This window comes from Dama dama, chromosome 10, assembly GCF_033118175.1.
Source record: "Dama dama isolate Ldn47 chromosome 10, ASM3311817v1, whole genome shotgun sequence".
NCBI classification, from domain to species: domain Eukaryota; kingdom Metazoa; phylum Chordata; class Mammalia; order Artiodactyla; family Cervidae; genus Dama; species Dama dama.
The window spans coordinates 12,294,385-12,306,417 of NC_083690.1; the positions used below are offsets into that span (position 1 = coordinate 12,294,385).

Consider the following 12,033-nt stretch of genomic DNA (forward strand, 5'->3'; position numbering starts at 1 on the left):
CTGTTTTCATGAAAGATGTGAAGTATTATTTTTCCATGTTGCAAATTCTTTGTAACTACACAAGCAGCTCTCATTATTTGTGGTGGCCGTGTTCTCTCAAGACGGAGCCATTGCCCCCAGGTCCCTAGGAGTGTGTCTGGCCACAGCATTTTGGTCAGTGGATCAGTAAGTGCCTTTGGTTTCTGTCTGCTCCTGTTTAAAGACATCCCATCTAACACCCGTTGTTGCTTCAGTGATGGGGGAACTCATGACCAGCGGCATTTTCATCGTGTGTGTGTGCGCTGAGTTGTTTCAGTCATGTCCGACTCTTCTGTGAGCCCATGGACTGTAGCCCACCAGGCCCCTCTGTCCGTGGGATTCTCTGGGCAAGAATACTGGAGTGGATTGCTGTGCCCTCCTCCAGGGGATCTTCCCACACCAGGGATCCAACCCGCATCTCTTGCATCTCCCGCATTGGCAGTCGGGTTCTTTGCCTCTGCACCATCAGGCTGAATAGAGGCCGCCTCACGCGGGTTTCCGCCACGAGGCTCCGCGCAGTCCTGTGTTTAGGAACGAAAGACAGCACTTCGGGCTTCCTGAGAGGCGCCAGAGCCCGTAAAAAGCCAGAGGCGTAAAGAGCCCGTCTGCAGTGCAGGGGATGTGAGTGACTTTTTGGTTCGATCCCTGGGTGGGGAAGAGCCCCTGGAGGAGGAGGTGGCAGCCCACTCCAGTATTCTTGCCTGGAGAATCCCATGGACAGAGGGGCCTGCCTGGCTACAGTCCACAGGGTCACAAAGAGTCGGACATGACTGAAGGGGCTGAGCCCACACTCACGCATGTATGTGTTCACGGATGACCACGTCAGCCCCGAGAGTGTGGAGTTTGGGGGTTACGGGTAAACTTCAGGGAGTAGGCGAATTTGCAGATAGGGAATCTACACACACAGAGGATGGACTGTGATCTCAAAGGGCCACCTTCCTTTCCTTGGAGTCGGGAAACCTGGACGAGCTCAGTGCCTGCTGCGTTTGTTTTGAATGTCGAGGTGCCGTGTTTTAAGTGGCTGACTCTTGACTTCCCTCTGCTTGCCTTTCCAGCGTGGAAGCCAGTCCTCCAGGCCAGGAAAGTCCTCTGAGCAGCCTGTTACCTTCTGCCTCGGTGCCAGAGTCCATGACAGTCAGTAAGTACTTTCTGGGCAGCGTCTGCCACCTCTGGGTGACCCTGGGGCCTGCACATCCTGGAGGCAGTGCCTTTGTGTTAGCTCCTGGGTGACTGCGGACTTTACGGAGTCTGGGATGAAGTCAGGTTTGTGGGTGCCTGGTTGTGGACTTGAAGTGTGGTGTGTGGTCGTAAGCTCCCTGAGCTGTGAAACCTGATACCTGGGTTCATGCATTGTTTTGCTAAAGTAGGGGCCCCCAAACCTTTATGCCCCTAGGGACCAGTTTTGTGGAAAACAATTTTTCCATTTACCCAGGGGGCAGGGATGGTTTCTGGATGATTCAAGCGCTTTACCTTTATCATGCCACCATGATGTGATGATGTGACGATGTGACCAGAGGTGAAGCTCAGGCAGTAATGCACGCGATGGGGAGCTGCTGTGAATACAAATACAGGTTCCATCGCTCACTGCTGCTCTCTTCTTCTGTGTGGCCGGTTCCTAGCAGGTCTTGAACTAGTACCAGCTCGGGGGTTGAGGACTCCTGCTCTAAAGGACATGCCTCAGAGGTGGAGCAGCAGGAAGGCCGAGGGAAACTTCTGTCATGCAAGGATTTTGGGGTTTGCCTCCTGCAAGGCCGTCAGCTACAGAGGAGGTTTCTAGTTGGGTTTCCTTTGTATCCCTGGAGGAATCACTTTTGTATATAAGGTAGAGTGCGTTTCTCAAAGATGAGTAAAGGTTGCTAATGATCAGGTGCAACCTGTTGGCACCCTCACCACTTAGAAAAGGTATAGCAATTATGGTTAGGTTTCAGTTCCGTTCAGTCACTCAGTCATGTCCGACTCTTTGCGACCCCATGGACTGCAGCACACTTCCCTGTCAGTTGCTTGCTCAAACTCATGTCCATTGAGTCAGTGACGCCATCCAACCATCTCATCCTCTGTCATCCCCTTCTCTGCCTGCCTTCAATCTTGCCCAGCATCAGGGTCTTTTCCAGTGAGTCAGTTCTTTGCATCAGGTGGCCAAAGTATTGGAGCTTCAGCATCGGTCCTTCCAATGAATGCTCAGGAGTGATTTCCTTTAGGATTGACTGGTTTGATCTCCTTAGGGTCAAGGGACTGTCAAGAGTCTTCTCCAACACCACAGTTCAAAAGCATCAATTCTTTGGCGCTCAGCCTTCTTTACGGTCCAACTCTCATATCCATACATGACTACTGGGAAAAACCATCACTTTGACTAGACGGACCTTTGTTGGAAAAGTAACGTCTCTGCTTTTTAATATACTGTCTAGGTTGGTCATAGCTTTTCTTCTAGGGAGCAAGTATCTTTTAATTTCATGGCTGCAGTCACCATCTCCAGTGATTTTGGAGCCCAAGACAATAAAGTCTGTTGCCGTTTCCATTGTTTCCCCATCTATTTGCCATGAAATGATGGGACTGGATGCCAAGATCTTTGTTTTTTGAATGTTGAGTTTTAAGCCAGGATTTTCACCCTCCTCTTTCACTTTCATCAAGAGGCTCTTGATGAAAGGTTGGATTTGAGTGGCTTTATATGATAAAGAATAAACCAACCGTCTGTGGCTTAATATGATATAAATCATCGTTCTGTCCATAGGTAGGCAGGCTGGGCCAGTGTGTGGCTCCATGGTCACCAGAGAGTACGGCTCCTTCTGTCTTGCCTCGTTGTCCAAAATGGCTGTTTTAGGTCCAGCCATCTCATTCTTATCCCGGGCATCAGGAATGAGGAGGGGGCAAAGGAGAAACTTCCTCCATTTCTTTAGGTAGAATTCAGGGATCTGAACTTGCAAAAGAAATTACAACTTTTTCCTCTAGCCTCTGACTGAAATTTAGTATTCAGTATTGTCTTCATTTTTTTATTACTTTAATTTATTAAAAAAATTAATTAACTTTGCTTTTGGCTATTCGGGGTCTTCTTGCTGCATGGGGTCTTTCTGTCATTGTGATGCGCAGGCTTCTCGTTGCGGTGGCTTCTCTTGCTGTGGAGCACAGGCTCTAGAGCGTGGGCTTAGGAGTTGCGGTACGTGGGCTCGGTTGCCCTGTGGCAGGCGGAATCTTCCTGGACCAGGGAGTGAACCCATGCACCCTGCATTGGCAGGAGGATTCTTAACCACTGGACCACGGGGGAAATCGTTAATTAATTTGTTTTAATTGAAGTGTTGTTTACAATATTATTAGTTCCAGGTGTACAACACAATGATTCAAAGTTTTTATGGGTCATATTGCATATAAAGTTATTATGACATGTTGGCTATAGTCTCTGTGCTGTATGGTATGCCCTTGTAGTTTATTTCATCCATCGTCATTTGTACCTCTTACCCTTTCCTCCGTATTGTTCCTTCCCTTTTTCTCTCCCTACTGGTAACCACTAGTTTGTCCTTGGTATCCGTGAGTCTGTTTTTCATTTGTTATGTTCACTTGTTTGTTTTATTTTTAAGATTCCACATGTAAGTGATATCATACAGTATTTGTCCTTCTCTGTACTGAGCGTGGTACCTTCCAGGTCCATCTGTGTTGCTGCAAATGGCAAAATTTTCATTATTTTTCATGGCTGAATAATATTCCTCTCTCTGTGTGTGTGTGTGTGTGTGTGTTCTTTGTCCACTCATCTGTCGATGGACGCTTAGATTGTGTTTTCTTTAATGATGAAAGTAGCAGCGAAGCATAGAAACCTTAGTAGTCTCAGCCACGTGAGTGACTGTCAGTGATAGAAGTCACTGGCTCCTGTAACAGTGATATGAAAAAGATCTCACAGTGTCATTTCTGCTTGAAAATGGAGTTTTTAATGAGAAAATGTGAAATCCTGTGTACTATTCTGTCACTTGTCTTTCTTTACATTTTGGTAATTCTGTTTCAGTATAATCAGTTTCCTTTGTAGTCTTGAGTGTTTTAGGTTATGTATTTTAAAACATTTTTCTGAGAAGAGACCCATGGGCTTCATCACCAGGCTGTGCGATGGGTCTCTGGCCCAAAGATGAACCTTTCCCCTCCCCCAAGCTGTGAGGACCCTTCCTAGAAGGTGCATGCAGGTTCCTACTTGTATGGCTGACATTTGTCCCAAGGCCTCCCCTGGCTGCTCAGGAGGCAATGTGTCCATCCCCCCACCCCCCCAAAATAACCCCATGGCCAAGGAATGAAGAGGGCTTCCCTGGTAGCTTTGCTGCTGCTGCTAAGTCACTTCAGTTGTGTCCAACTCTGTGTGACCCCATAGATGGCAGCCCACCAGGCTCCTCTGTCCACAGGATTCTCTAGGCAAGAACACTGGAGTGGATTGCCATTTCCCTTTCCAGTGCATGCATGCATGCTGAGTCGATTCAGTCGTGTCCGACTCTGTGTGACCCCATAGATGGTAGCCCACCTGGCTCCTCTGTCCACAGGATTCTCTAGGCAAGAATACTAGAGTGGGTTGCCGATTGCTTCTCCACCCTGGTGCCTCAGGGGGTAAAGAATCTGCCTGCAATGCAGGAGACTCCGGTTTGATTTCCTGGGTTGGGAAGATCCCCTGGAGAAGGGAAGGGCTACACTCCAGTGTTCTTGCCTGGAGAATTCCATGGACTGTATAGTCCATGGGGTGGCAGAGAGTCAGACACTGCCTTCACTTTCACTAAGGAAGGAACAGTGGAGTCTGGGGGGCATCCAGTGTTCTTTTTTTTTTTAAAAGAATTTGTTTATTTTGACTGCGCTGGGTCTTAGGTGAGGCATGTGGGATCTAGTTCCCTGACCAGGGATTGAGCCTAGGCCCTGCTGCATTAGGAGTGTGGAGTATTAACCACTGAATCACCAGGGAAGTCCTAAAAATGGAGTCTTATGTGATTACTGTACTGGGGAGAGCCATTCTTAGTTGACTTGAATAGCAGGTAACTCTGAAAATAAACACGATGGAAAGGAGCCAGCTCTAGTGAGTCTGCCTGGACGTGGTTGCCTGTCTAAGCTTGAGAACGGTGCCAACACTATCTCAGTGCTAAAGGCAGGTATTAATGTGTTTCCAGAAGTCACCAGGATGAGTGGAAGAGGGCAGAGGAATTTGCCTGTTTGAAGCTTCATCTTTTTAACACCTGCAGTGCTGCTGTGGGTCACACCGTGACGTGGAGGGCTGAGACCTTACTCTGGCCCCCAGGTGCAGCTGCTCTGAATTCCACCAGTTTTTGTCTCATTTACATTTGTTTTGAGAAGAATGGTGACCCCGAGATTGAGGGCATGAAGGCCAGACTTCGTTGGCGCCTCGTCCTGGGCACCGTTAGCAAGGATACAAACATCTCGATGCTCTGCACCCCGCCCGGCCCCATGGTACCCGGCACTGTGCTTTCACGTGGGGCTCCTGCACCCTGGGATGCGGTCCCGCCGTCTCAGACGTGATGTGCTGTGCCAGCTACTCTTCTGGGTCAAGAGAGATCGTGGTCTGTGGGTCTGCCTCGGGAATCTTCTGACTTTGAGGAAGATGCTGGCCCGTGTGTTTCACTAAGGACATGCCTCTGAATGCACTTGACTATGCTGATGGCAGGCATCTAGACTGTTTTTTTATTTTTAGTTGTACGCTTTAAATAAAAAAAGGGCTTCCCTGGTGGCTCAAATGATAAAGAATCTGCCTGCAATGCAGGAGACCTGAGTTTGATCCCCTGGAGAAGGGAAAGGCACTTTCCCTTGGACAGAGGAGCCGGGCGGGCTACAGTCCATGGGGTCGCAAAGAGTTGAACAGCTGAGCAACTAACACTTTTAGAAAAATAATTTTAAATTTATTTTTATTTTTGGCTGTGCTCGGTCATTGTTGCTCTGCAGTGTATGGACTTGTGATGGCTTCTCGTGGAGCACGGGCTCTAGGGCTTCACGGGATCAGTAGTTGTGGCGCGCAGGCTTAGTTGCTCCACGGCCTATGGGATCTTCCCGGATCAGGGACAGAACCTGTGTCTCCTGAATTGGCAGGTGGATTCTTTACCACTGAGCGTCCTGGGAAGCCCAGTCCTACACTTGTCTAACAGTGTAAATCTAGTTTTCTTATTTGATATCTCTGGCAAAGCCACAGTTTACAGCCTGCATTTCTGGAGAAACGCTTCACTACATCCGCATTTTGACCCTCGACATTTGGTAGCCGTGTGGTTGGTGGGGATAAGGGTGTGTGTGCTGGGCTGTGATTCTGTTTTCTGCGGTGGTGGCTGTAAATTTCAGGGAACCATCCCTCTTGTCTGTCCTGTGGGTGTTCCAGACGAGAGATCAGAACCCTTAGAAGTTTTGCCAGCGTGGGTGCTTTTGACTTGTACCCTCCCCATCTCACCCCTGCCTCCTGTGTTACTGCAAAAAAAAAAAAAAAAATGAGAGCGAGTCTGTCTGGGGATCCAGGGAGTATTCTTGTACTTTGCTAGGGTTGTTGTTAACAAAGTACCCCACACTGGCAGCGTAAACAGCAGAAGTGTGTTTCTCATAGTTCTGGAGGCTGGAAGTCCCCTAGGACCCAGGCGCCGGCAGTCTGGTTTCTGGCGAGGCCTCTCTCTTGGCTTGACGGCCTTCTGTCTGTGAGTGTGCATCCCTGGTGTGTCTTCTCATAAAAAAGCTTTAATTGCCTCTTTTAAGTTCCTACCTCCGAATGTAATCAAAATACATGAATTTGAGAGAGATGTAATTCCCAGGTGGCGCAGCAGTAAAGAACCCGCCTGCCAATGCAGGAGACGTGGGTTCGATCCCTGGGTCGGGAAGATCCCCTGGAGGAGGACATGGCGACTCACTCCGGTATTCGTTCCTGGAGAATTCCTTCTGGACAGAGGAGCCTGGTGGGCCACAGTCCATGGGGTCGCAGAGTCGGACACGACTGAAGCGTCTGAGCATGCATGCACACACGTACGTATGTGAAGCACCTCGGATTCCTCTCCAGAGGAGACGCTCGACTCTCAGAACTGCAGAGGACCCTGGCAGAGGAACCCCAACTCTGTTCCCTGGACGTCGCCCTGACGTCCCACCAGGTGACCCCCGGCCCGTGTTGTAGCTGTGTTACCCTGTCAGAGGGTCCTCCCCTGCCCACCCTGGTGCCCCAGTCTTGGACTTCCGGCCCCCAGAACGGTGAGCAGTACATTTCTGTTGTTTATCAGCCGTCCATCTGCTGTGTCCTGTTATTGCCGCTCAAACGTGCTGAGACCCTGAGGGTCAGTGTGGCCGTGATGCTGGCCGCGCTGACCCCTTGTGCATACCAGCCCCTCTCTGCACGGTGCTGCCTCGCGGCGTCCCACCCCCTTCCGCCCCGCTGACATCGCCCTATCCTGGGTGCATGTGCCAGCTCATGGACGGTCCAGGAACTCACCCTGCAGTTTCCTCCCCACCCCCTCCGCCTTTCCCTGCTCAGATCTCAGGACCTCTGCCACTCTTCTCACTGTAGATGGCTCTCGGAATTTCACCTGAAAAGTTTAAAGTGAAAGTCGCTCAGTCATGTCCGACTCATTTCTTTGTGACCCCATGGACTGTACAGTCCATGGAATTCTCTAGGCCAGAACGCTGGAATGGTTAGCCTTTCCCTTCTCCAGCGGATCTTCCCAACCCAGGAATCGAACCGGGGCCTCTTGGATTGCAGGTAGATTTCTTACCAGCTGAGCTACCAGGGAAGCCAGAGGCGATCATTTTCACATCTTCCTGAGATAACAGATATTTAGTTTATTTAATTATTATTCAAATCCTTTTAACTCCCGTTCTGTTTTCTCCACCTTTATCTCAGAAATTTGTCTCTCTTTTTTTTGGATCAAAATATGACCTTATTTTGAAGGGGTAAATAGAAAAAGAGTTTGCCTGATATCCTGGAATGGATGCAAAAGAAAATCATATATTTTTGAAGTGAACCTGGACGCAAGAAATCCGTGTGGTTCATCTCCAAGGCCTTTAAAAATACCCAGCAGGACTTCTCATTCTACTCTGGAATTGGCACAATATAGCTTTCCACGTTGTCATCATTTGCTTTTGAAGCTGACTTACCCTTACTCCAGACACCAAGTTTTATGATGAATAAAATTCCATTTTCTATTTTGCAGTTCCATTTAACTTTTGGCATTCTTTTAAACTGAATTTGTGGCAACAGTGTTTCAACAGAATTTTAGATTAAATAGCCCTCAGATCCTAGTCTGGGGTCCATGAAGGTCCAGATAGGGGCGGTGGGCAAGAGAGAAGCTGTGCAACAGCGCCGTCGTGATGGAGGTTGACCCAGACCCCAGGAGTGTTTTTGAAATAGCAGGCATCTCTGCTTTGGCTGGGCGTGCGTTAGTCTGTGTGGTGACAAGCAGGGTTAGCTAATACTGAGGAGTCACAGGCAAACGTGGTTCACGGGGATGGCAGAGGAGGGGCTCTTGGTGGTCAGTAATAATTATGATGATGATTAATGCTCATTAAATGCCAGAAACACAATCCATCACTTACCAATTTCCTTCCACCCTCCCAGTGGGTTGGTTGAATGATGAAGAGCACTTACATGATCTGCCCTCTTGGCAAATTTTTGAAGAGTGCTTTTCTGGATGAAGAAAGAAGTGCACTTTCCTTTTGTCTCTTTCTTTCTTCTTCCTTCCCTTCCTTCCTCCCCTTCTTCTACTATTTGATAGATTTTTTTCCCCCCCATACATTCAGAGCCTTTTTATGCCAGTTCTGACCGGTTGACAGACGCTGCGATGCTCCTGGCCTTCACTTGGCAGAGCAAGAGGCCAGAGTCTTGCCCTGGGGACTCACCAGCCCGGTGGGAGGACAGACACGTGGGGAGGTGCTGTTTTCAGATGTGTTACTCCGGAAGGTCTCTCTCTCGGGAGACAGGCTGCAGGACTCGGGGCCGGGGCCGGGCTTGGCGGTGCCTGGGCAGAGGTGGTGGGGAGAGCTGAGCCGGAGGACCCCGGGTTTTACCCCCAGCGCAGCAGGACATCACTGGGGGTCTCTGAAGCGGGAGCCATGTGACTCTCCCCGCTTGTTCTTGCAGAGCGCAGACTGTTGGGTTGCGTGCCTGCCTTTCCCTTTTCTGACGCCCCTTCCTCTCCCGAGTGGATCCTGAAGGTCCTCCGTCATACCTCGCAGTTGACTCTGCCATCCTCACTTTCTCAAGCGCTGACCATCCCTAGTGGGCGCCCTGAGTGCGGGGCGCTGACACCCATAGTTCAGACAGACGTGCGAAGGGAGACGGTGGGAGAGGCTTGGGGTGGGAGGCCTGTCTGGAGCCTCTGTCCTGGGGTCGAGCCCCAGCTCCAGGAACCTCCCAGCTACGTTTCTCTTTCATAAATATTTATTTATTTGGCTTCTCCGGGTCTTAGTTGTGACATACGAAGTCCCAGTTGGCGGCACGTTCCCCAACCAGGGATCAAACCTGGGCCACCCACCAGGGAGCATGGACTCTCAGCCTCTGGACCACCAGGGAAGTCCCTTAGTTTCTTTTCCTTTTTCCCCAGACTCTTCTGGGCCCTGGTTCCTCACTGGCAAAATGAAGACACTGGCTTCTCAGGGTCGATTGGAGGGTTAAATGCACTAACATCCGAAGGCAGAAAACCCAGGCGTTTTGAACCAGGCGTTGTGAGCCCTGAACCAGGCGTTGTGTGGGGTCAGAGCTTTCTCCCGCTTGGAGACACTTCCATAGGTGGTGGGCATTGCTTTTCTGGTTCTTCAGAGTCAGGTCACTGCCCACGGAGGCCGAGGACCCGGCCGAGGACGGAGGACAGTGAGAGACTCAGTGAGACGTCCGCCGTCCTCTCCCTGTGCGCGGGTGTCAGGAGATGGTGTCACCCCAGGCCCCGGGGAGGCCCGCTCTTCCCGAAATCTTTTCTGGGGATCCTCTTTGGGGATCAGCTCTGAGCCCATTCAGTAGCCCCAAGGGTCCACCCTCCAAATTGTGTTGTTGTGGTTTAGTCCCTAAGTCACGTCCAACTGTTTTGCGATCCCATGGACTGTGGCCTACCAACCAGGCTCCTCTGTCCATGGGATTTCCCAGGCAAGAATACTGGAGTGGGTTGTCATTTCCTCCTCCAAGGGATCTTCCCCACCCAGGGATGGAGCTGGCATCTCCTGCATTGGCAGGCGGGTTCTTTACCACTGAGCCACCTGGGAAGCCCACGCTCTCAACCTTAGTCAGAGCTAAGCCCGTAGGATTCTCGACTCGATTCTGGTCTCGTGTTTCTATGCTGGTTCTTTCCAGATGATGCCTGCCAGGCTTCAGATACCAGATCCACCTGTAAGTTCGTACGTATTTCTGGGGGCAGTTACAGATCTTCTTTCATGGAGGGCCTGGAAAAGATTAATGATGTGGATATCTCCCCATTTACTTTCCAACTGTGAACCAGGCTGTATCTACATTATCACTCAGGTTTTGCCACATTCCTGCAAAGTGGGGGTGTTGGCTTCATTTTGTAGTTGGAGAAGTGGAGGCTGTGGTGAAGGTCCCAAGTTGCGAGGACTTGGGGCAGCCTGGGTTCCTCTCCCACCGCTGTTCCTGGACACTTGCAGCTTCTGGAATGCTCTGCCCTCGAGCAAAGCATTCAGGTCTGTGGAAGTGACCCCGTGGGAGAGGCTTCCCTCCCCTGGCCGCCCGTCCGAGGGCCTGCTACCCTCACCTGCCTCTTTTACCACCCACCTTTTTGTCTGCCAGCTCCTCCAGTCCCGGTGCCTGAAACCCTGCCTCCTGTGTACTTGCTGCTCAAAGACACTTTAGTTAGGACTTCCCTGGTGGTATAGTGATGGGAATCTGCCTGCCAATGCAGGGAACAGGGGTTCGATCCCTGGGCGGGAAGATCCTACATGCCACGGAGCAGCTAAGCCCGTGCGCCACGACTACTGAGCCTGCAGCTGCAACTGCTGAAGCCTGTACGCCTAGAGCCTGTGCCCCATGGCAGGAGAGCCCACCGCAACGAGACCCCACAGCCAGAGAGCAGCCCCTGCTCGCCCCAGCTAGAGAAAGCCCACACAGCAGTGAAGACCCAGCACAGCCGAAAACAAGCAAATAAATAATAAAAGACACTTTAGTTGAAGGCATGAAGGAAGGAAAGCACGAATGTGTATTCTCATTCTAACACATGAAAAGTTGCAAGGGCTTTGGTAGGAATGAAATGAAAGTGAGTTCCCCAAGCACAAGCATACATCTCTTCTCATCACCTTTGCAGCCCTCACCTGGGCCTCGGGAAAAACCTGGAACTATGAAGCTGCCTGCGGAGTGAAGGAGTGCCTGACTGTTTGCCCCTTTTCCCCGCTCCATCAGGGAGGAGGCAGCTGGGGCAGAGGGAGCACCAGGCTGGGAGTCGGGAGCACCTGGTTCTGATTCCGGGTCTGATAGCGGCAGGCCCTTGTGCCTCTCTGGGCCTCAGTTTCCCCAGCTCGAAAGCGGAGGAGCCCACCCTCAGGGACTCCTTGCACTTCTAGCCATCTGTTCCGGGAAAAGGGCCATGATCTTCACATCCCCCTTTGCAGCTGTTCCAGTGTTGGGTTGTCAAAGTCCGGATGATTCCAGCGTCAGACCTGGTCTCCTGGGCTGTCCTGATGGCAAGACAGGAGTGTGCGTTTTCCCCTCGTTGACTGTTTCCTCTGCAAATGTGTTGACTGTTGCGTTGACTTTGAGTGACCTTTTGGCTGCGGGAGCTGGTATCCATGATCACACTGGCTCTGATATTTGGCCCGCAACTTTCTCGACTCTGGGCCAGGTGTTGGTCGATGTGGGAAGTGTGACTGGGCCCAGGCTCCTGGAGACTGCTCTGAAACGACGCTGTCTTCCAGAATGTGTAAAGCAGCATCAGCATTCTTGATGAGAGGCAAAGGTCACCTTCAGGTTTTCACTCTGAGAGGCCAGCAGCCTTTCCATGGTCACTGCCAAGTTTCCATCATCAGTCCTGCTAGTTCATACGTGTACATCCGTTGTCTCTGTGCATCCCTTATTTTTCTGGTACCCTGGTGTGGGTG

The 12,033-nt window shown here is 50.8% G+C and overlaps 1 protein-coding gene across 3 annotated transcripts in view; it reads left to right on the forward strand.

Annotated features, from left to right (window-relative positions):
- Window positions 1-12,033, forward strand: part of SNX29 (sorting nexin 29) — a 566,190-nt gene that overhangs the window by 92,015 nt on the left and 462,142 nt on the right. For all 3 annotated transcript variants that reach the window (XM_061152859.1, XM_061152861.1, XM_061152860.1), the window contains one exon: window positions 1,074-1,156. In XM_061152859.1, coding sequence (XP_061008842.1) covers window positions 1,074-1,156 — 83 coding nt within the window. The remainder of the gene's footprint in view (window positions 1-1,073; window positions 1,157-12,033) is intronic.